We start from the raw sequence: 25,866 nt of genomic DNA on the forward strand, positions 1-25,866 counted from the left end.
TTGATCCCGGATTCTGGATCCAGGGATCATGCCCTGAGCCAAAAGCAGACACTCAACCGCTGAGCCACTCAGGTGTCCCAAGGGAAGTTCTTTGTTGATGAAAAGGGGGAAATGTGGTTTTTAAGAATAAAAAAAAATTGTTTCCAATCATTAATGTTAGGAATAGATAAAAGCTTATTTAGTTTATTGAAGCAAGGATTTTCTTTACTTATAAAGGAATGTTTTAAATCCATTATTGACCTCTCACAATAGGATTAAATTTTTATGTCACTGCAAGAGCTAATTATGCACCCATAAGCCATGTGTTTAAGTTGATAAGAGTTTAAGGAGAATTTGGTTCTAATGGCAGATTATTAGTTCTAGTAGCAAATTTAGCTGAGGAGAACCTCAACAAAGATAGTACATACAGAATGTATGTGATAACTTCCAGGGTCCTGGGATTGAGCCCCAAGTGGGGCTCCCTGCTTGGCAGAGGAGCCTGCTTCCCCCGCCCCCCACAGCCCTCCCACTGCTCAGGCTCTCTGTCTCAAATAAATAAATAAATAAATAAATAAATAAATAAATAAATAAATAAAATCTTTAAAAAAAGAAAAGTAGGGCAGCCCAGGTGGCTCAGCGGTTTAGCGCCACCTTCAGCCCGGGGTGTGATACTGGAGACCTGGGATCAAGTCCCATGTCAGGTTCCCTGCATGGAGCCTGCTTCTTCTGCCTGTGTCTCTGCTTCTCTCTCTCTCTCTCTCTCTCTCTGTCTCTGTCTCTCATGAATAAGTAAATAAATAAAATCTTTAAAAAATAGGGAAAAAAAGAAAAAGTACATGAATTTTGCCCCATGAATGTCCAAAGGAATGTGTTCAGGGCTTTAAATAGCTCTGCAGGAAATGCAACACGGTTCTGAAGAGTGACTAGAAGGAAAAGACAAAAGAACCATGGAATAGATAAACACTGTAAAAGGGATGTGTTGTAATTACAGTTGACTTTTATGGTGTCTTGAGTTGAATCCCTTCTGTGTACCTTGGTCAAGTGGAAAAGATGAGCAAAACAAACTGACATATGACAAGTGCCATAATAGCAATGTGGTGTGTTATGGGAATATAAATGAGGAAGGCTATGTGCTGTCAAAATTGGTCTTTTTGTGAAAGGGGAGACAAAGAACAATTAACTTGCTGTTTTCTGGAGGTATCTTCATTACAATCTCCAGATATTCATTTTTTTAAAAGATTTTATTTATTTATTCATTAGAGACACACACAGAGAGAGAGCGGCAGAGACCTAGGCAGAGGGAGAAGCGGGCTCCATGCAGGGAACCTGATGTGGGACTTGATCCTGGGACTCCGGAATCATGCCCTGGGCCAAAGGCAGGTGCTCAACCACTGAGCCATCCAGGCTTCCCAGAATCTGCAGATATTCATTAAAGACTTAGCATTGAAGTTGCATAGTAATCCCACTTATAGATCATTTTTGTTCAATGCCTACTATCTTCCAGGCTCTCCAGACAGTTTACTTTTATTTTATTAGTTAATCTTATTTAATCCCCTCAGTAAAATTGACATTAGGGTTAATATTAGAGTATTATGGATTAGAAATTGAAATTGAGGGCATCCTGGGTGGCTCAGCGGTTTAGCGCCGCCTTCGGGCCAGAGCGTGATCCTGGAGTCCTGGGATCGAGTCCCACATCAGGCTCCCGGTATGGAGCCTGCTTCTCCCTCTGCCTGTGTCTCTGCCTCTCTCTCTCTCTCTCTCTCTCTCTCTCTCTCTCTCTCTGTCTCTCATGAATAAATAAATAAAATCTTAAAAAAAAAAGAAATTGAAATTGAGAAGTGAAATTATTTGTCCAAATCACAAAGTTTGTAATTGGCAGAGCTTAAATTCAAATGTGATCAGTTCAAACTCAAATCTTAGATTCTGTCCACTAAACTATACTCTCTCCTAAGTGTATTGTATTAATTGTACACACAAACGTGCACATTAATATTCAGTATTTATAGTGCTCAAGCCCTGGCCTAGGTACCTCTCATACATTATCTCACTTAATACCTACAATGTCCTTTTAGGACATCATATTTTATGTTTAAAAGTGAGCAAACTGAGGCCCAGAGGTTAATTATGTGCTTTAAACCTCACCAAAGGCAAATGTAATCTCAAGATTTGAACTGAGAGTATTTTTTTTTAAATATTTTATTTATTTATTCATCAGAGAGAGAGAGAGGCAGAGACACAGGCAGAGGGAGAAGCAGGCTCCATGCAGGGAACCCGATGTGGGACTCGATCCCGGGTCTCCAGGATCAGGCCCTGGGCTGAAGGCGGCGCTAAACCGCTGAGCCACCTGGGCTGCCCGAACTGAGAGTATTTGACTTCAAAGTTTGTTGCTCTGCTTTTCTACTTTAATGATTTTATAAAAATGTTCCAAAGGGGATCAGTTGTAGGTTAATGCAATTGCATAATAAGGTGTGAACTATGGATCTAAGACAATTCCATACTGATACTCCCATTTTTTTTCAACATTTATTGAATGTGACTTTCCCCCCATTGTTGTCTTGTTTCTGCTATTGGATCTATTTCTGAAAATACTTTACTAATCTGTTTTTTTTTAAGATTTTATTTATTTATTCATGATAGAGAGAGAGAGAGAGGCAGACAGACACAGGCAGAGGGAGAAACAGGCTCCACGCAGGGAGCCCGACTTGGGACTCGATCCTGGGTCTCCAGGATCCCGCCCTGGGCTAAAGGCAGGCGCCAAACCGCTGCGCCCCCCAGGGATCCCCTCTAATCTGTTTTTATTAACTGACAGCATGTGTTTAGAAGTTAACTTTAGAGACTCCTGATGGCTCAGTGGTTGAGCATCTGCCTTTAGCTCAGGGTATGATCTGGAGTTCATATATATATGTATATATATATATATATATATATATATAACATATATATATAACTTTTTAAGTATAAAACAGAACTTGCTTTTGGCACTTAGGAACTCTGAATACCCTTAGTTTTAAACTGTATGAATCATCTTGTATTTTTAAAAAATATGGTAGAGTTCATTTTCTCCCAAAAAAAATCCCCATGTCTCTACTTTAATATTTCAGCAGGAGACTAAGGAGCAATATAAGTTATTCCTAACTAGCCTGTTTCTTCTTATGCAAATTGCCTTTCTGATTGCCTCTGTTTCAGTGGAAATAAAATGAAATAAAGTCCTATTTTTCTATTTTTTCTAATCCTGTAGGTGGTCAAGATGTTTCTACTGTTGACAGCAGTCCTATCTGCTTTGTATGTTTTGAAGCAAGCAGAAGGGTCTGAAACAGATTGGAATGTTGTTTCACAAAAAGTAATACCTTTTTTTTTTTTTTATCAGGGGAGGGAGAAGAACTAAAAGTAGAAATGACTTAAAACAAGAGATATTACATAGAAAGTAAACATAAATATCAGTACCAAAAGGCAAAGAAGAATATGTAATTGAAAGTAATTTTTCAGATACAGTGTCTCCCAGGTTGGAATTAGTTATATAAAGGATTTTAAACATACATACTTACTGTATGTCACTTTCCGCGAGGAAGTTTGCTGGTAGCTATCTTCCTTACAAAAACATTTAAAAATGCAAACCTAAGATATGTAAAACTTTTTTTTTTTATAAAAAGTTGAAAAGCGGGATCCCTGGGTGGCGCAGCGGTTTGGCGCCTGCCTTTGGCCCAGGGCGCGATCCTGGAGACCCGGGATCGAATCCCACGTCAGGCTCCCGGTGCATGGAGCCTGCTTCTCCCTCTGCCTGTGTCTCTGCCTCTCTCTCTCTCTCTCTGTGACTATCATAAATAAATAAAAAAAATTAAAAAAAAAGTTGAAAAGCTTGCATGTTCTTTTCCAATTTGAGGAAACATTCCAAAGAAAACCACTTTTTAAATTCACTTAAAAATATTTACTTTATAAATGACCCACAACTAGTTTTATCATAAGATTAGTAGTTAAAGAAGACTACCGAGGAGAAATTATACAGTAAACAGTCCAAAGACCCAAATTAATTCAACCTATTTTTTTGTTCTATGTTTATATATATAAAAGTGTGAAAGCTAATACTTTTGTATAAAAGTAATAGATATCCATGTTTGAATTTGATTGAGGCCTAAAAAATATATCTTCTTCTGCCAGCTTGCATAAATTTATTATAAAAGGCCATAATTTTAAAATCCTGAAATTTTAACTGCTGGACACAAATTTCAGAGTTACCTTATTTCTGGCTTATTTGGACTCATTCCATTGTAGCTCAGAAGTTCCAAGAGAAACTTGAGTTCTCCTTGTCATTCCAATAGTAATTTGAAATCCTTGAAAAAGATAGATCTACTTTTATTGAGTTGAAAAGGCCTTGGACTGAAATGGAGAAGGAAGGATGGATAATGAAATGAATTGAAAATCTCAGAACCAATAGAAACTACAGTTATTTTTTTCAACTAGAAAATATCAAAGTCACATCTTACAAGCACATGTACTGCTTCTGATGACATGCTTGGGTTCTTGGGAAATTTTTCCTCATGACTGGCAAGAACAAATGAGCTAACTTTACAGGTTTTTTTTTTAAGATTTTTAAATTTTTTATTTATTCATGAGAAACACACACACACACACACAGAAGCAGATACACAGGCAGAGGGAGAAACAGGCTCCATGCTGGGAGCCCGATGTGGGACTCAACCCCAGGACTCCAGGACCATGCCCTGGGCCAAAGGCAGGTGCCATACTGCTGAGCCACCCAGGGATCCCTAACTTTACAGGGTTATATGATAAGGCAATAATGGGAAAATAAATATGACTTTGGAAATGATGGTACAGCAAATCTGAAGACTTATAACTCAAATTTGTATTAGATCTGAGGTTCAGATGATCATCAGGTAATTCCTCACTGATACAACCTCACAAATCACCTCCCCCATGTCTTCAGACAAAGAAAATCTAAAGAGACATGGATTTCCTGCTTTTAAAGAGAAGAAAATATTAACATCCTGCATTTGTTGAAGCAGGAGATCAAGATACGGTAGGCATATATACATACCATTTTTCACCTATTAAAATAGCAAAGACTGGGGCTGTTGGGTGGCTTAGTCAGTTGAGCGTCTGCATTCACCTCTGGTCATGATCCTGGAGTCGTGGAATCCAGCCCTGCATTGGGCTCCCTGCTCAGCTGGGAGCCTGCTTCTCCCTCTTCTTCTGCTCCTCCTCCCTACTCACATGCTCACTTTCTCTTTTATGAATAAATAAAATCTTAAAAATTTAGAATAGCCAAGATTATTTTCAGTAAAATTACTGCATTTTTACCAGTGTACTGATATAGACATGCTCAGACACTCCTGGTGGGAGTGTAAAATGGTACAAGGCTTTTGGAGAGCAATTTGCAGTATGAACCTTAAATACTCCTTTGACCCAGTAATTTCTCTCCTGAAAAATATGTTCACCATATAGCATTATGTAAACCAAGTGTCCAGTAATTAGGGAATGCCTAATAAATTATGGTAAATACACAGTGGAATGATCTACAGCTATTTATATATTATTTTCTTTTAAATTTAAGTATCTATTGCTATTTTTATTTATTTTTATTTTTTTAAAGACTTTATTTATTTATTCATAGAAACAGAGAGAGAGAGAGAGAGAGAGAGGCGCAGACACAGGCAGAGAGAGAAGCAGGCACTATGCAGAGAGCCTGACATGGGACTTGATCCAGGGTCTCCAGGATCAGGCCCTGGGCTGCAGGAGGTGCTAAACCCGCTGCGCCACTGGCGCTGCCCTATAGCTATTTTTAAATGATGTTTATGAAGAGTTCGTATGAAATGGGAAAATATATTACTGTATTAAGGAATAAAAAGTCTGGAAGGAAATGTGGTAGAAATAGAAATTTTTATATTTATCGTCATTTTCTTTTCAATATTTTCCAGTTTGATTACCTGAGGGGAATGAGGCCAGCAGAAGGTAAAAGGGTGGTTACCAGAGAATAGAGAAGAGAATGGGGAATTACTGTTTAATGGGGACAGAGTTTCAGTTAGGGAAGATGAAAAAATTTTGGAGATGGATGGTGGTGGTGGTTGTACAACAGTGTAAAATGTACTTGATGCCACTGAACTGTACATGTTAAAAAACCAACTTTATGTTGGTAAACTTTATGTTATGTTTATTTTACTACATTTATTTTATTTTATTTACATTTTTTTTAAAGGCCAATCCAACAATAAGGGTGATCCAGACCCGTGTCGGCAGTGGGAATTGAGACTAGATTAGAGAAAAATTTCAGAGTCGGAATGAGACAGTTTGGGACTTGGTAGATGTAACGGTTAGGGAGAAGAGGAGCCTGCAAAAGTTAGAGAAGTGATTCCCAGAGCTTGATGGGGCATAAGAATGACCTGGGAAACCTTAACTGAAACAGATTTTTATTTATTTATTTTTTATTGAGTATAGTTGACATACAATGTTAACATTAGTTTAAGGTGTACAACAGTAATTTGACAAGTTTATACATTATACTATGGTCACCACAAGTGTAGCTATCATATGTCATCATACAATGGTTTTACCATCTCACTGTATATATTCTATGCTGTAGCTTTTATTCCCATGACTTACTCATTATATAACTAGAAGCCTGCTTCTGCCACTCCCCTTCACCCATTTTGGGTATCACTCCATTCCGTTACCCTCTGGCAACCATCAGTCTCTTCCCAGTATTTATAGATCTGATTCTGCTTTTTGTTTGTTTATTTATTCATTTGTTTTGTTGTTTTAGATTCTACATATAGGTAAAATCATATGGTATTTGTCTTTCTCTGTCTGACTTATTTCACTTCGCATAATACCCTCTATGTCCATCTAGGTTGTTCCAAATAGCAAGATCTCGTCCCCCCCCCTTTTTTGTGGCTGAATAATGTTCCATTGTGCACATACACCACATTTTCTTTATCAATTCATTTATCAGTTGACATTTGGGTTGCTTCTGTTGGCTATTGTAAGTAATGTTGCACTAAACATGGGACTGCATATATCTTTTCAAATTAGTGTTTTTAGTGTTTTAGTTTTCTTTGGGTAAATGCTCAGTAGTGGAATTATTGAATCATATGGTATTTCTATTTTTGATTTTTTGAGGAACTTCCATTTTATTTTCTACAGTAGCTGTACTAATTTACATTATCTCCAGTGGTGCATTAGGGTTCCTTTATCTCCAAGTCCTCACCAACACTTGTTTCTCTTGTCTTTTTGATTCTAGCCATCCTGATGGTATAAGGTATTATCTCATTGTGGTTTTGATTTGCATTTTCCTGATAACTAGTAATGTTGAGCATATTTTCATATGTCTGTTGGCCATATCAGTTGAAAATATCTTCTCCCACTCAGTAGGTTGCCTTTTCATTTTGTTGATTGTTTCCTTCGTTGTGCAAACCCTTTTTATTTTGGTGTAATCCCAATAGTTTATTTTTGCTTTTGTTTCCCTTGCCTTAGGAGACATAGCTAGAAAAATGGTGCTACTGCTTATGTTCTCTTCTAGGAGTTTTATAGTTTCAGGTTTTACACTTAGGTCTTTAATCCAAAATAAAATACATTTATGAAAAACAAAACAAAATAAAATACAGATTATTAGACTTTACGATAAACTTTCAATACTACTGGTTTGGATACCATTTGGCTAGAAGGATGCTGATGCTAAAGCTAACAATGAAAACACAGGAGAGGATTAAGGATAATGAAGATTAGTTCATGGTTGGATAGGTGATTTTGAAGGGTTGGGACAGCACCTAAGTGAAAAGAATTTGAGACCAACAACAGATACTGGTTCTGGAGATCTATGTTAAATTTAGGAATCTAGTGTAAGTTGTTAGGGATAAGAGGATAAAGTGAGAAAAAAGTACTAAAATTGGAGTCTTGGGGAGCAGCTACATTGTAGGTCTGGGAGGAAAAACAAGACTATAGAAAATTCAGGGACAGAAAGGAGGAATAAAAAACAGTTGATGGAGTACATTGTTAGATGTGGGAATGGGCAAGAATAAGGACTGAGTAATTTGGACTGGGTGAGTAAGAAAACATTAGTGACTCCTTAGAATGCAGCTTTATTCAGAAGAAGTTAAGGAGCAAAAGGAGAAAATAGAAACAGCAAGCATAAACTTTTTTTTTTTTTCCCCAAAAAAATGTGGTAAAGAGAGGAACCAAGTTGGGTTCTTGAAAAGCATGGCTTTTTCAGTTTGGGTAAACTTGGTACTATTTTCAGCCAGTATTTCTTTTCTTTTTTTTTTTTAAAGATTTATTTATTTATTTATTCATATAGAGACACACACACACAGAGAGAGAGAGAGAGAGAGAGAGAGAGAGGCAGAGACACAGGCAGAGGGAGAAGCAAGCTCCATGCAGAGAGCCTGACATGGGACTCGATCCTGGGTCTCCAGGATCACGCCCTGGGCTGCAGGCGGGGCTAAACCGCTGTGCCACAGGGCCTGCCCTTGGCCAGTATTTCTATGCAGTACTTATGTCTTGGGGAGTCTCCTTGTCTCTTTTGCTGCTCATTCTCTTCTTCCTAGCCCTTGAATAGTGCAATGTCCTTTTCCTCATTTATATTCACTCCCTTGGTGATCATACTGGAAGTCTCCATTTTCCCCCTCTAGGTGCACTCCCCCTTTTGTACCTGCTTTCTTTCTCGGAGGCTGACCTGCACAAACTACATCAACAATCTTCTTTACCCTTTGGCTTTTGTTGAGTTTGGCTAATGTAGAATCCCAATAGGACACTGGAGGGAAAGTAGGAGGAAAGTGAAATTGGAGCATTTATCCCCTGGCTCCCAAACTGGCTGAATTGACGGAAGGTCACTGCTCCACTTGAGTCAGCCCCCTATAAGACTGCCCTGGGTCTGGTAACCATTTCCTCTCCTGGTCCCTTCAGGCCTAGGTGTGTAAACAGGATAGATATCACACTCTGTTTTCCCTGACATCTTGCCCACACCTTTATAAATTGTCTCTTTATTAATCCTGTGCCATTCATTTGCTCCTGGGACCTTGACTGATACAGTGATCTTTTCTAGTCTCGTGGCTTTAAATGTCAGCCACATGCCAATTGCTCCCAAATTTACAGCTCCAGTTTCAACCTGTTTCCAGACTGCAGATTCACGTATCTGGCTGCCAGCTCAATTTGGTTGTTTAATATAGGTCTCAAATGACTGAAATTGTTTAATATAGGTTGTTTAATATAAGTCTCGAATGACTGAAATATAGGTCTCAAATGACTCAAAAATCTTTCTTCCTTTTTTTTTTTTTTAAAGATTTTATTTATTTATTCATGAGAGAGACACAGAGAGGTGCAGAGACACAGGCAGAGGAAGAAGCAGGCTCCATGCAGGGAGCCTGATCTGATGTAGGATTCGATTCTGGGACTCTGGGATCATGCCCTGAGCTGAAAGCAGATGATTAACCACTGAGTCACACAGGCGTCTCTGATCTTTCTTCCTAAACTTGTTGATGTCAGTTTTGTCCTTCCGGTTGCTGAGGGCCAAAATCTCAAAGTCATCCTCAATTTCTCCCTTTTTTTCATCCCCCCCGCCCCGCCCCCATCCTGTCTGTCAGAATATCTGAGAATCTCACCACTTCTCACCACCTTTGCTCCTGCCACCCTGGTCTCACCACCATAATCTTTGGCTTCTGATAATTGGTCTTCCTACTTTCACCTTTGCTCTCTTTCACTCTATTTTTGGTATAGTAGTGAGAATGATTAAAATACAAGTTAGATCATGTCGCTCCTCTGCTTAAAACTTCTCTGTCTTACCACTTCAAGATAAAAGCCAAAAGTCCTTACCTTGACCTAAAAGTCCCTACCTACATGATCTGCCCCCGACCCCCATTATCTCTGTGACCCCATTTTCTACTCTTTCCTTTTTGATTACCCTGTGCTAGGCACATTGGTTTTCCTGACTGCTTTAATACTCTTCTCCTTGTCTGGAATGCTACCCCCAGATGTCCTTATGACTGACTCCCCCACCTCCTAATATAAGTCTTTGTTCAAAAGTCTTAATGAGGCTTACCCTAACTTCCTTATATAAAATTGCAAATTGACCTCCCCCTTGTGGCACTCCTGATCTGCCTTCCTTTACTGTTTTTTTCATAACACTTAACATTGTATAACCTATTATATAATTTACTTACTTTTTCTTATCTTTTTTTTTTAATTTTTTTTTTATTTATTTATGATAGTCACACACAGAGAGAGAGAGAGGCAGAGACATAGGCAGAGGGAGAAGCAGGCTCCATGCACCGGGAGCCCGACGTGGGATTCGATCCTGGGTCTCCAGGATCGCGCCCTGGGCCAAAGGCAGGCGCTAAACCGCTGCGCCACCCAGGGATCCCTTTTTCTTATCTTTTAATTATCATGCAGTAACATTGCCTTCCCCCCCCCCATGGTGTACAGTTCTGTGCATTTTAACACATGTATAAATTATTGTGGCCATCACCACAATCCTTATACAGGACAGTTCCATGCTCCGAAGAATTAATCACATCTTCCCTATTCCTAACCCTGGCAACCACTGATCTGCTCTTAATCATATATTTTTGTCTTTTCAATAATGGGATCATGTGAGTATGTAACCTTTCACCACTGGCTTCTTTTACTCAGTATGATGCCTTTGAGATTCCTCTAAGTTGCTAAGTGTTATCAGTAGTTGATTACTTTTATCACCAAGTAGTATTCTATTCTGTGGCTGTACTGCAATTTATTTAGTCACCCATTGAAGGAAATTTGGGTTGTTTCCACTTACAAATAAAGCTGCTAAGAACATTTGCGTACAAGCTTTTTTTTTTTTTTTAAAGACTTTATTTATTTGACAGAGAGAAAGAGAGTGGTAGCAGAGGGAGAGGGAGAAGCAGACTCCCCACTGAGCAGGGATCTCCCTACGTAGGGCTTGATCCCAGGACTGGGGACCATGACCTAAGCTGCAGGCAGTAGCTTAACTGACTTAGCCACCCAGGCACTGGTTCATGGACTTATTATTCTAAGTTCCTAAAGCAGTTCCTGGCACATACCAGGAGCTCCGTAGATTAGTGAATTGCAGTATCATTTTTAATGGAAAAATATAGGGGTGCCTGGGTGGCAGAGTTGATTGGGTGCCCTATTTGGTTTCCACTGGGGTTGTAATCTCCAGCTGGAGCCCAGCCTCAGGTTCCACGCTCCGCGAGGAGTTTGCTTAAGACTCTTCCTCTGCTTCTCCCCCCTGCACATACTCTCTTTCTCTCAAATAAATAATTAAATCTTAAAAATAAGATAAAATGGAAAGGTATAGTAAAACCATAATAACTCTGAATACATTCAGGGTGTACATTGCCAATCCCTAGACTGAGCAGTCTACTCAAACCCCAAATGACAGGATACTTGAGCTGAAAGACACCTGCAAGTTGAGAATGTAAAAGACTTTTTACTGAAAGTATTCCTTTTTAATGTTTCTGGTGGCCATCTATCAAATTCCTGACTTGGAGGAGGAGCTTGGGATGAGGTTGTGGAGAAACCTTAGGAGAATACTTTAACAGTGATGTCACCATAACTCATTTGTGAGTGAAATGACAAGCCAGCTCTTCCACCCTCAGGATAACCCAGAGACAAATTTGCAAAACCTGGGGAAGATAATGTCACATTGTCTGATCCATTAGTTTCACTTAAACTCACAGTAAAGGTCACCAGATTAGGTAAGAAAAAGATAAGTGTTAGAGATAAAGAGGAAAACTGGGATGCCTGGGTGGCTCAGCAGTTGAGGGTTGAGTGTCTGCCTTTGGCTCAGGGTGTGATCCTGGGTTGGGGGATCAAGTCCCGCATTGGGTTCCCTGCAAGGAGACTGCTTCTTCCTCTGCCTAGGTCTCTGCCTCTCTCTCTCTCTGTGTCTCTCATTAATAAATAAGTGAAATCTTTTTAAAAAGGGGAGGAGAGATAAAGAGGAAAATAATTATTATATGAAAGGTTGATGTTTAGAAGGGAAGGGGATTGATTTACTGGAATACTTGCGTTGACAACCGTAAGTTGCATCTGCACTATGAAGTATCTTTTCACAGCCACATAGGATGACATTCAGGTCAAAATCAGATGCTGCCTAATGCCCCAAACAAGGATCACAGAGTACCTCATTAAAATATATGGACCCCCTGTAAATCTGTTCAATAGAGTTGGAATTCAGTAAGAATCAATTGGATCTTGGATCCCAACCAGTGCATTATAGTTTTTGAAGGCTCAATAAAATCTCATTTTAAGGTGGTTCCATGTTTAAAGTTTGAGCAAAGTTTCAGAATAAATTTTGTTTCTTAAGAGTTTTTTTTGTGGGAGGATCCCTGGGTGGCTCAGCGGTTTGGCGTCTGCCTTTGACCCAGGGCGCGATCCTGGAGTCCCAGGATCGAGTCCCGCCTCGGGCTCCTGGCAAGGAGCCTGCTTCTCCCTCCTCCTGTGTGTCTGCCTCTCTCTCTCTCTCTGTCTGTGTCTATCATAATTAAATAAATAAATAAATAAATAATCTTTTTTTTTTAAAAGGGTTTTTTTGGTATAAGTTATATGGACTCATAAGAATTTCAAATTTACAAAACTATATAAAGAAAAGAAGACAATCCTACACCTATACATAAGCACTATTGGCTATTGATATTTTGATGAAAACCCTTCCAGACCTCCTTCCAGGTGTGTGTATAGTAAATGTATATGTTTTCGTCACTCTGATGAAAGGGTTATAGTGATGCTCTTAGGGTGAGGGGAAGCCTCTTTCATTTTCAGTAAGAGTGATCATGATCAGTACATAGGGGAAAGGAAATTAACTTCAACATCTAAAACATTGTAAACATCAGCGTTTAAACATTTTGAGGATGATTTAGACAACTATCAGGAAAAATTAAGTAATTATGAAGTATATTATGAGTACTAAGTCAACCTGAATGCCATATAGGGGTATAGAGTCTTTACTTTTCCTGCCAGGGATCCAGGTGAGAGTACTATGGTAACTGGAGAGGTCTAATTATAGGACTTAAACAGAACACTGTTAACTTTCCACCTCTCCCATATCTCAGGTAAATTAGAAACAGATGTATATTCAGTTCTTCAGCTATTATGGATGGCTAGTTAGATTGGGATATGAGCCAGTTGTCATCAACTTGAGTGAAACCACTGCTCTTTCATGAGGCCATGAAATAGGCTGTGTACATATGTCTGTTTTATTTAAATATATGTGCAGTTATCAGTTTAGTGATGCTACTATGTGACTGAATGAACTTCTGAGTAGATCATGAGGGGTCCTTTTTTACCACTATAATATGCAAGAGTAATCTTTTAGAATGCCTTTAATTTCCTCTGGTTGGTAGCCCAATAGTTGGTATACTGCCTTAAATGTTCAAAAAGAAAGTCTCTGCCATTGGCTGTGACTAGAAACTTAGGAATTTCTGCTAAAGTTCTTGTGATCTAATCCTCTCTTGAAAGCACAAAACTAAAGCATGTATTGAAATGCCTGAGTCAGCCGCTCAAGGGATATATGGGCTGCACCCCTGCTTATTTTTCTAGGATGAAAAAAATCTCCTTGGTGACTTGAGGCAGCTAGCTTTTACCTTTTTTTTCTTTTTTAAGATTTTATATATTTATTCATGAAAGACACACAGAGAGAGAGGCAGAGACATAAGCAGAGGAGAAGCAGGCTTTCTGCAAGGAGCCCGACGTGGAACTTGATCCAGGACCCTGGGATCATGCCCTAAGCCAAAGGCAGATGCTCAACCGCTGAGCCACCCAGGCATCCCTAGCTTTTCCCTTCTCAACCTAGAAATGCATGTATCACAACTGTGCATAGGAAGCAAACACACATACACAAACACATAAACTATATCTAAAAGTTGGCATTAGCATTATTATATTTTCTAGGATTATGCTTAATTTCAACAGATCTTGTTTTATAACTTATAAGGAAATAATTTCACCTTTCTACTGATTGCTGTTAAAAATTTTTAACTTTTGGGACAGCTGGGTGGCTCAGTGGTTGAGCATCAGCCTTTGGCTCAGGTTGTGATCCCGGAGTTCTAGGATCGAGTCTTGCATCAGGCTCCCTGCAGGCAGCCAGCTTCTCCCTCTGCCTGTTTCTGCCTCTGTGTGTCTCATGAAAAACTAAATTAAAAAAAAAATTTTAAAAATTTTAACTATTTAATTTAGGGAAGGAAAAAAAAAGGCACATGGGACTCCTGGCTGGGTCATTCGGAAGAGCATGTGACTCTTGATTTCAGGGTCATGAGTTCGAGCCCCACATCGGGTGTAGAGATTACTTAAGTAATTAAATAAAAAGAAAAGAAAGGCATGTACTATTTATTGAATTTTTTTAAATTTTTATTTATTTATGATAGTCACAGAGAGAGAGAGAGAGGCAGAGACATAGGCAGAGGGAAAAGCAGGCTCCGTGCACCGGGAGCCCGACGTGGGATTCGATCCCGGGTCTCCAGGATCCCGCCCTGGGCCAAAGGCAGGCGCCAAACCGCTGCGCCACCCAGAGATCCCTTGAATTTTTAGTATATGCCTGAAGCTTTTACTTGTTTAGTGTTACTAAACACTAGTAGGTTATAAAGATGAAAACCTCTTAACAGTCAAGTAACTCTGAGTAGAAAATACAATTGGTATTTGAACCAAATCTGAGTCCAAAGGACTATATGTCACCACATCATGCTGTAGAATGAGCTACAGAATGCTGGGCTTATATTATCAATATTAAGTAAAAACAAGATGCAAAACAGTAAGTACTATATACTACCATTATGTGAAGTGTATGTCTATATATATATGCATATATATGTACATGTGTATGTTTATTTTTACATATGTTTAGCATATCTAGCATATATCTGAAAGACCATATAATGGTTGTCTCCAGGGATGAGTTTTGGGCTGCTAGAAATCTAGATGTTTTATTATAAAATCTTTTATAAAAAAAGTAAATAAAAATCTTTTTTTTTGTAGGATTTTATTTATTTATTCACGAGAGACACAGAGAGAGGCAGAAACATAGGCAGAGGCAGAAACAGGCTCCCTGCAAGGAGTGGTGTGGGACTTGATCCCAGGACCCCGGGATCATGCCCTGAGCCAAAGGTAGAGGCTCAACCACTGAGCCACCCAGGCATCCTGTAAATAAAAATCTTTAAGATCTTTTCTATTTTTTGAATTTTGTCTTATATGCATATATTAGTTATTCAAAAAAGAAACAGTATTTTAAAGACTTAACTGTGTTTTTAGAAACATCTGATAATTTTTTAGATTTAGAAATCTATTTGTTACTAAAGTTTCATTGGCTTGTAAAGCTTTTTTTAAAGAAAGGTTTATTTATTTAAGAGAGAGAGCGAGCACATGCATAGGGGGAGGGACAGAAACAAAGGGAGAGAATCTCCAGCAAACAACCACCTGAATGTGGAGCCTGATGTGGGGCTCCATCCCATGACCCTGAGATTTATTACCTGAGCTGAAATCAAGAGTCATCCATTTAACTGATTGAGCCAGCCAGGCACCCCGGCTTGTAAAGCTTCCAGTGCTGTGGAATGTTAATACTGACTATTATGATATTGATAAACCTTGACAATGATCATATCTTTCTAGTTTTTAATTCCCATGATACTACTACTGTAATGACCTACCCCATTAGAATTTGAGAGGGGAGTAGAATACTGATCTAATATAACATGATAGCAGGGTTAATGATGACTATGTCTGCATTCAACCATTTACATTTTTAATGACATTTAAAATTTTAATAATCCTCAGTTTGTCTGGTTTTTGAAACAAGAACACCACGCCTCAAATGACAGCAGTTGCTAGTCATGACCAGGGTCAAAGAAGTATTTAATGAGTCTTAAAATTGAACTTAAAAAAGTTTGCCATCTAGTAAAAGCTATGTTTTAATTTGGGGCTACCATTAATCAAAATACCTTACCTTGAATACACTTTATTTTTGTATTTATTTTCAAATCTATAATGATGTGTTAATATAGCTGTCTCCCTTAATAGATTGGGCATTCTTTGAGGGTGGGATCCATGCTTAATTTGTTTTTAGTGGATAGACTAATTACTGGCAGTTGATAGGTAGTTAAAAATACTGATTGAGTTGAATTGAACTGAACTAGAAATATTTAGCTTAGTCAGGGAAAGAGAGAAATAATCAGTTTTTAGATAATTAAGTTGTTCTCACGTGAGAGATTAAGTTTTTTTCTGTATGGCTTCAGTAGACTGCAAACCAGTTTGTGGAAGTTTCAAGAATTTCTAAATGTTGAGTTGTCTAAAAAACTAAGTGACACTGTCTCAGGAGGTACTGAATCTGTCACCAGGAGATTTATTCATGGCTGGTCAACTATGGAAATAATCCAAGTATTTATTTATTTGTTTGTTTGTTTGTTGTTTATTTTGTTTGTTGTTTTGGCAACTTGGGAAATTTTAATCCAAGTATTTATTTATTTGTTTGTTGTTTATTTTGTTTGTTGTTTTGACAACTTGGGAAATTTTAATTTTAATTAATTAATTAATTTGTTTGTTTGTTTGTTGTTTATTTGTTGTTTTGGCAACTTGGGAAATTTTAAAATACTTTTCTTTTTTAAAGATTTTTATTTATTTGGGATCCCTGGGTGGTGCAGCGGTTTGGCGCCTGCCTTTGGCCCAGGGCGCGATCCTGGAGACCCGGGATCAAATCCCACGTCAGGCTCCTGGTGCATGGAGCCTGCTTCTCCCTCTGCCTGTGTCTCTGCCTCTCTCTCTCTCTGTATGACTATTGTAAATAAATTAAAAAAAAAAGAAGTGTTTAAAAGATTTTTATTTATTTGAGAGAGAGAGAGAGAACATGAGCAGGGGGAGAGAGAGAGAGGGACGAGCAGACCGCCCACTGAACACGGAGCCCAGTGTAGGGTTCCATGTGGGGCTCAATCCCAGGACCCTGAGATTACAACCTGAGCCAAAGGCAGACACTTAACCGACTAAGCCACCCAGGCGTCTCCATTTGTTTAACTCATTTTCAAACATATATTGAGCACACACTGTACTAGGTGTTGGATACTAAGACTGAATCCATCATAAGTCCTGCCCTCAAAGAACTCAGACCCAGCAGGTGGATGGAAGTATTAGCAAAGGATATAATGCAGGGTGCTGAGAGGTTGTGACAGAGGTGTGTTGGTAATACCCTGGGGAGAGTTGACAGGAAAGGTTGCTGAAGAGGTAACTCTGAAGTAGAGTTGACTAGGCAGAGAAAGAGGAATCCTAAGCAGAAGGAAAAATACATGCAAAGGCTCAGAAGTTAAACTTTTTAGAATATAGTAGTGGCATTTCTTTTGGATTATGTAGCCTTTAAGATATTCTCCAATCCTAAAATGCTGTGTGCTGGCTCTTTAACTTAGTGTCTTTTTTTTTACTGACCAACAGATATTAAATGTATGTGTGTATTTCAGTTGTCATTGTTCATAGGAAGCAAAAACAATAACCTTCTTCTTTGATTTTTGTTTGTAGTCAAGTTCATCCGAGAAGTAACACCATATATCAAGAAACCATCATTAGTATCAGATCTACCTTGGGAAGGTGCATCTCCTCAGTCACCAAGCTTTAGTGGCAGTGAGGACTCTGGTTCTCCAAAACACCAGAACAGCACCAAGGACAGGAAGGTCATCCCTCTCAAAATGTGCTTTGCTGCTAGAAACCTAAGCATGCCGGATCTGGAAAACAGGTGAGCTGTACCTAAAGGGAGAATATCATACTCACAGCTTTACAAACTTAGGGACATGTTGCAATATTACTCATGCATATTATTAATAATATGACTGTTGACAACATTATGCAGAGGAAAACATCAGCCTAAGATGAGAGAATAATTTTGGGGGTTCCATATAATCTTTTTTTTAAAAAGATTTTATTTCTTTATTCATGAGAGAGATAGAGAAAGAGGCAGAGACATAGGCAGAAGGAGAAGCAGGCTCTCTGTGGGGAGCCCGATGCGGGACTCGATCCTGGGATCATGACCTGAGTCAAAGGCAGATGCTCAACCACTGAGCCACCAAGGTGACCCTGGAGTTCCATATTTAAATTACTTTACACATACATGTAGATATACATATATGGAAAAATTTGGGACAAACACACAGGAAACTTCATGGTGGTTCCTCCCAGGGAGTAAAATAAGATTAGAAGGGTAGGGCAGCCAGGTGGCTCAGTGGTTTAGCTCCACCTTCAGCTCACGGCGTGATCATGGAGACCCGGGATCGAGTCCCACATCTGGCTCCCTGCATGAAGCCTGCTTCTCCCTCTGCCTGTCTCTGCCTCTCTCTCTCTCTCTCCCTGTGTCTCTCATGAATGAATGAATAAATGAATGAATGAATGAATGAATGAATGAATAAATAAATAAATAAATAAATAAATAAATAAATAAATAAATAAAATAGATTAGAAGGGTAGAGGGACTTCTCTTAATTTCACACTTTTCCGGAGTATTAGTACTTTTCTCACTCTGAATTTAATTCATAATTTTAAAAACCTTGTTAAATTTTAAATGTCTCCTCAGATGGAAACTCCTTATATTGTGGATAATGTAGAGTCAGAGATCTGATTATAGATATGGCTGCCTCAGCTAGCAATGTGACCCTGGCAGCTTGACATCTCTTGACTTGAGTGTCCTTATTTGTAAATAGAGAGAGTTGATTTTGAATAATTTCTAGTGTCCCTCGCATAGTTCTATAACCATTCAGGTTCTGTGACTTTGTCTTCAGTGATTCTGTGAGGTGATACTGGTAAACCTAGTGTTCAGTTAGAGATTAGAGGGAAAAAAAGAGAGAGAGAGAAACTTATCCAAAGACCTAATTAAGCACCAGACTTTATATAATGTACTTTCAGTTTTATGGTCTCTTCTGATCTGAATGTATAGCCAAATACCCAATCAGGATGGGATGGATCACAAGAAGACAACAGGAAGCTCAGTGACCTTGGGCATTTTTTTGAAGATTTTTTTATTTATTTGAAAGATAGAGAATGCATGAACAGGGGAAGCCGGGGGCCTGATGAGGGACCCAATCCCAGGACCCCAGGGTCATGACCCAAGCTGAAGGCAGATGCTTAATGAGCCACCCAGGTGCCCCAACAATGGGGATTTTAGACCATGGGGACATTAAAAGTCCTGATCTGTAATATATTGTGTGTGTGGCATACTGGAAAGAGTTGAGCTCTGCAATCAGATAAACCTTCTTTTGGAAATCAGACAATCTTGATTAGGGTGACCTGCTGAAAGGAAGGCTCTGAACAAATCCTTTCACCTCCACAAACCACCATATCCTCATTTGTTTTTTTTTAAAAAAAGAATAATAATACTTAACTCAGTGTGCAGATTAAATGAGACAATAATATGAACCCTTTGCACAGAGCCAGGTTCATTGTAGGTTCTTAAGAAAGAGTGGCTTGCAATTAGTTAAGCATCTCCCTTTGGCTCGGGTCATGATCCTGGGGCCTGGGTTGAGCTCCAGGTTGGGTTCCCCACTCAGCGGGGAGCCTGCTTTTCCCTCTCTTGTTGGCCCTCCCCCTTGTTTGTGCTTTCTCTCTTGCTTGCTCTCTTTCAAATAAATAAATTTTTTTAAAAGTTTTTTTTTAAAGATTTTTATTTTATTTATTCATGAGAGACACAGAGAGAGCGAGAGAGACAGAGATACAGGCAGAGGGAGAAGCAGGCTCCATGCAGGGAGTCTGATGCAGGACTCGATCCCAGGACTCCAGGATCACACCCTGGGCCAAAGGCAGGTGCTAAACTGCTGAGCCACCCAGGGATCCCCCCAAAAAAATATTTTTTAAAGAGTAGCTTGAAGAAGTCTTAACTGCCAATTATGTTTTCACATTTTGAAAATTATGTTCTGATATATTTATATTGATCTTGTTTTCTTTCTTTCACAAATTCAAGACATTATGGAAATTGTTTCAAGTTACATATAGATTTATTCATGAAAGATTGTGTGCATGATAAATTTTATCTAAATACAGCACAGCTTGGTCTTTAAAGAATTGCTTTTTTTTTCATAAAGTAAGAATTTAATTTGCAAAGTAATCACTTCTAACTTTTAGATCAAAATTATTTTTTTTCTTCAAATGAAATGCATTTTTGGAGAGCTTTTGGTTAATTATGAACTTAAAAAAATTAGGAAAAAAAATAAGTAAGGACCACAAAGAAGGAACTAGAATAGAGAAACAATGTGATAAAGAACAAACAGCAACTAAATTTGTCAACTGGTTGTCAGGCTAAGGAATTTTTTCAGGCTAAGTCTCTTCATTGTAAATCATTTCTGAGAATGAGAATAGGTATCTCTTGTCATAGTCTGTTGTGGCTGCTGTAACAAAATATCATAGACTGGGTGGCTTATAAACAACAGAAATTTATTTTTCACAGTCCAAGAATAGGAAGGATAGAAGTCCAAGATAAGGTGCCAGCAGAATCCGTGTCTGGTGAGGGCTGGCTTCCTGATTCATAGATGGCTATCTTCTTGCTGTGTCCTCACATAGCAGAAGAGTCTAGAGAGCTCTCTGGGGTTTCTCTCTTTCTTTATTTTTTTTTAAAAGATTTATTTATTTATTTATTCACGAGAGACACAGACTGATAGAAAGAGGCAGAGACACAGGTAGAGGGAGAAGCAGGCTCTTCAGAGGGAGCCCAATGCGGGACTCGATTCCGGATTCCGGGATCACGACCCGAGCCAAAGGCAGGTGCCCAACTGCTGAGCCACCCAGGCGTCCCTGGGGTCTCTTTTATAAGAGCGCTTATTTCTGCCCTCATGACCTAATCACCTCCCAAAGGCTCCATCTCCTAATATCACATCGAGGGTTAGGATTTTAACATATGGATTCAATGGGGCAGGACACAGTCTGTAGCACCTGTAGCGCTGCTGATATGGTGGGGTATTAGAGAAAAAGGCAAAGTGTTACAAAGTTTCTGCAGAACTCTGAGGTTGTGGGAGGAGGAAGGTGATGTGACTTGGCTGTATTATTGAAGATTGTGCTACTTTATCTTCTACTTAGACATCTTTTAGAGCTCAGTACCTTTGGCCTTTATTAAAGGTCAGGATCACGGCGTTGCACTCTCTGTAGGATACATACTAAATGCTAAAGACATTTGGTGCATGATCAGGTTTGAAATAGATCTTCAGAACCAATTGGAGACAGAAGTTTGGGTTACAAGATTTGTATCACATCTTGCTCTTCGATAAGAGAGGGTCAGGGACGCGTGAGTGGCTCAGCGGTTGAGCGTCTGCCTTCAGCCCAGGGCGTGATCCTGGAATCCCAGGATCAGTCGCACATTCGGCTCCCTGCATGGAGCCTGCTTCTCCCTCTGCCTGTGTCTCTGCCTCTTTCCCTGTGTCTCTTGTGAATAAATAAAGAAAATCTTTAAAAAAAAAAATAAGAGAGGGTCAGTTTCCTGTACCATGGTATACTAAATGAGGAAAAGTCTTAGAAGATTCAGGCTATTGTAGATTCTCAATCTTAATGCTACAAAGTAATTTGTTTCTCATTTTACTTGAAATGCTAAGATTTATAGATAATTTGCTTTTTGTAAAATATAAATTGTAAGAGAATCAAAGTTATTTCTTTATCACTCCTCCTTGCATTCCAGTGTGCTTTCTGGAGAAAAAGAAAAGCAGTAGAATTAGTGCCTGGCAAAATTATGCAGAACTTCAGTTATGTCCATAGGAGTGGGAACATTTATATGTCTTAGGAGAAAAAAATGTTCAGTACCCATTAGCTAGTCAGATAGAAGTTAGATGATGAGCTTTGAAACTTTGGCCAAGCTATTTCTTTTCTGTAAGCCTTGGTTTCCTCCTGTACAAAATGAAAACTTATATGCAGATTAAATAAGAGGATGATTGCAAAATTGGCATAGTAAGCTTTCACTATACTATTATTTCATGTGCCATTTGTGTCCTATGACCTTAAATAAATCCCTTAATTTCTCTGTCCTATTTTCTCTGTTTGTAAAATGGACATAATAATGTTTGCTCAACTAGAGTCTTTTAGAACTACTTCAAGGATAAATAAGATAATATCTAGAAAATCACTTGGAGCTCTTTGATCCTTAAATTTATCTCAGCTCTGTCTCAGGAAGATGTCATGACAAGTAACACAGCTGCAACATTTAAAGCCATGGAAAAAACCAATCCATCGCAGGAACAGTAAAAATAAGTTTTGTTAGGACATCTGTGAGCAAAACATTTATCAAGTTGCAGCTTTATATAACCATATTTCTATTTGGAAATTTTAATCTTCAACATAGTCTCTTGTAAAACTCGGAGCAAGAAATAGGCCTAAATCTTCCCTAATGTGGAAAATACTTATTCTGTTCTTTAAGCCGTTGGTGGGCATGTGGTTTCCCAACATTCTTTACTTTTTTCCTAGCATTTTATTGTAAAAGATCTTCCACGTAAAGCAAGGTCAAAAGAATTCTATAGTCAACATTCATTTTCCCACCACCTAGAGTCAACCGTGAACATTTTACTATACCTGCTTTTTTTTTTAAAGATTTTATTTATTTATTCAAGAGAGAGAGAGAGAGAGAGAGAGGCAGAGACACAGGCAGAGGGAGAAGCAGGCTCCATGCAGAGAGCCTGATGTGGCACTCGATCCAGGGTCTCTAGGATCATGTCCCGGGCTGCAGGCGGCACTAAACCGCTGCGCCTCCGGGGCTGCCCTATTTTTAGTTTAGAGTTAATAAAGTTACTATGAATATTTTTGTAGAACCCTTTGTAGGCATACATTTTCATTTTTCTTTGGTAAAGTCTTAGGTGTGGAATTGCTGGGTAAAATAGTTTAGTTTTCTGGGGCGCCTATGTGGCTCAGTGGGTTAAGTGTCCAACTCTTGACTTCAGTCCAGGTCATGATCTCAAGGTCATAGGATTGAGGCCCGAGTTGGGCTCCTTGCTCAGTGGGAGTCTGTTGGAGATTATTTCTTTCCCTTTCCCTTTCCACTCCTCGCCATCCTTCTCTCTCAAATAAATAAATAAATCCCTTAAATAAAAGTTTCGTTTTCTAAATGCCAGTCTTTTTTCCAAAGTGATTGTGCCATTTAAATGAATACTGTTATTAATAAGTTAAATACACCAGCAGCGCATGAGAGATTGCGTTGTTCCACGTCCTCACCAACATTGGAGGTGTCAGTCTTTTTAATATTAACTACTCCAGTGGAAAGTAGTAGAATCTCTTTGTGAATCATCTTTCATCTTGATATAAGGGTTTCACTTTTTTTTTTTAAGGATTTTATTTATTTATTCATGAGAGACACACAGAGAGAGAAGCAGAGACACAAGCAGAGGGAGAAGCAGGCTCTAGGCTGGGAACCCGATATGGGACTCGATCCCCGATTCCCAGGATCACGCTCCGGACTGAAGGCCACGCCAAACCGCTGAGCCACCCAGGCTGCCCAGGGTTTCACTTTCTAAACCAAAAATTTACTTGACCTGAGAGGGAAACATCTTTTTTTCTATTTTACTACTTTGATCTAGTTTCAGTGTCTAGAGCTGAAAAAAAGTGCTGACCATCAGAATAAGTAAGGAGGAGGAGGAAGTTCATTCTCTTCTTCCAACTTGAGTTTTCAAGACTTCACTAGGCATTTTCATAGTTCTAAGCTGTTCATTGTGGGAAGTGAAAGCTAAGTAAGTAATGATGAAGTCCAGAGAAAAAACATGCGCCCATTCCTTCACAAATAGCACTGTGGGCAGTGTGGAGTTTAGCAATGACAAGGTGTTCTTAAGTGCTGCTTTCCAGAAATATAAATGTTAATTTGAGCTGGTTCACGAAGTCTTGGTCGTCCTCATATTGGCTATTTCTCATTTAAAAGGTAAATTTTGGCTTTCTGAAATATTAAAACAATATGATTATTATTAAATATATAAGATATGTCGAAGACAACTAAAAGGAGAAATAAACAGGCTAGACTTACTTACAGAATCCTGTTTCGGTGTACCTAAACATTAATTTGATTCATCTGATCAAAATGTACTTGCATTTCTCAGGAAATCCTCAGTGGTTTGACTAGTGGCCAAAACTCTTCACACTGTAGCTGTCTCCTCCTCTCTCCCATGGGCCCAAACAATTACTGGCAGACTGCCTTCAGAGTTTTATTAGCAGAGTTTTCATTTGAATTTTTCTTTTAGAACAGCACTAGACTTTCTGAAATACTTTGCCCCCTTTATCAGTTGTGGGGCTCCTTCTCCAAAGGCAAAGTCTTCTGGATCCTAGAATCATCACTCCTGTTTTGGAGTTTCTTTTCAGTGTCTTATAAATTAATATTCTATTTCACAGTCCCTTCTTAAGAAACTTAAATTTCTCTTTCATGAAAAATTGGTGCTCCTGCCTTGTGAACTAATTTACTGTCAATTTTCATCTTTTTCCAGCCTAGAGGTCCTGTTGTCTTATCCTATTTAATCAGGTTTAGTTTTATTTTATAACAGATTTATTTTCCATTCTTCTGGTTATTAATAACTAGGATCTTTGACATCAAGATTTTCAGAGTTTAGACTGTGTCAAAGGAGTCTGAGAGACTGTCCCAGAAACTGTATGAAGTGTAAAGGCATTTTCAGAAGGTGGAACGTTTTGTGCCTAGAGAAGGATGAACAGATTCCTATCTTTAGTACTAAGTAGGTCAGTAGGAGGAGTGAAAGAAATTTCTCATCATGGTTTTGCGACTGAACTTTTTAGCATGTGTTTAAAGGATGTTAAGCTGGTTATAGTGCAAAGCAGCCCAGTGGAAATAAATAGCCCCAAACAACTAGCTTGATATGGGGACTGAATTCAGGATATCACTGGCTCTTTTCAGTTTAGTGGGATAAGGGTGGATACAAATCTTTTGCTGGGTTGAGGGTGGGGCAGTCACTGAGTGCTGGGTGTGGGGAATGCTGGAACAGACTTGCAGCCAGCTTCTCTATTTTAGCTATGTGCTTTACTCCCACTCCCAGAGTTAACTCATGCTCTAATTCCCCATCCTATTCAGGATTCTGCAACATGGATTGACTGGGATTTCACTCCTCACTTTTCTTAGGTCTGCTAAGTCATTTAACTCCTCTGTCTGCTTGCCAGCTTCCATAATTTTGTTGTAGTTCCCCCTCCCCGGCTGATCCTCTTCCCCCTCTTCCCCCAAATAAATAAATAAATAAAATCTTAAAAAAATAAAAAACAAATAAAAATGGGCAACAGATCTGGACACCTTAGCAAAGAAGAAATACAGATGGCAAATAATAATATGAAAGATGCTCAACATCACATGTCATTAGGGAATTACAAATTAAAACAATGAGATACCACTACACTTATTAGAATGGCCAAAATCCAGAACACCAACAGCACCAAATGCGGGAGAGGAATGCAGAACGATAGGAACTCCTATTCATTGTTGGTGGGAATGAAGAATGGTACGGCAACTTTGGAAAACAGTTTGGCAGTTTCTTACAAAGCTAAACATAGTCTTAACATATGACCTACTACTTGTGCTCGTTATTTACCCAAAGAAGTTGAAAACTTAATGTTCACACAAAGACCTGCACACCAGTGTGTGCTTCATTCAGAATTGCCTAAACTTGCAAGCAGGCAAGAAGTCTTTCAATAGGTGAATGGATAAAAAAAATTGTGTGGTACATCCAGACAATAAAATATTAATCAGCAATAAAAAGAAATGAGCTCTCAAGGACGAAAGACATGGAGAAACCTTAAATGCATATTTCTAAGTGAAAGCAGCCAGTCTGAAAAAGTAACATACTGTATGATTCCATGGAGACAGTAAAATGATTAGTGGTTATCAGAAGTCAGGGCCAGGGCCTGAATGATGGAGGAACCAATAGGTAGAGCACAAGGATTTTTAGAGCAGTGAAATTATTACTCTGTAGAATACAGTAA

The 25,866-nt window shown here is 38.9% G+C and overlaps 1 protein-coding gene across 2 annotated transcripts in view; it reads left to right on the top strand.

Annotated features, from left to right (window-relative positions):
* SNTB2 (syntrophin beta 2) overlaps nt 1-25,866 on the top strand; it is a 112,807-nt gene that overhangs the window by 38,068 nt on the left and 48,873 nt on the right. For both annotated transcript variants that reach the window (XM_055305529.1, XM_055305530.1), the window contains exon 2: nt 17,473-17,686. In XM_055305529.1, coding sequence (XP_055161504.1) covers nt 17,473-17,686 — 214 coding nt within the window. The remainder of the gene's footprint in view (nt 1-17,472; nt 17,687-25,866) is intronic.

The sequence above is a fragment of the Nyctereutes procyonoides genome, unplaced genomic scaffold, assembly GCF_905146905.1.
Source record: "Nyctereutes procyonoides isolate TBG_1078 unplaced genomic scaffold, NYPRO_anot_genome, whole genome shotgun sequence".
In the NCBI taxonomy this organism is placed as follows: Eukaryota; Metazoa; Chordata; class Mammalia; order Carnivora; family Canidae; genus Nyctereutes; species Nyctereutes procyonoides.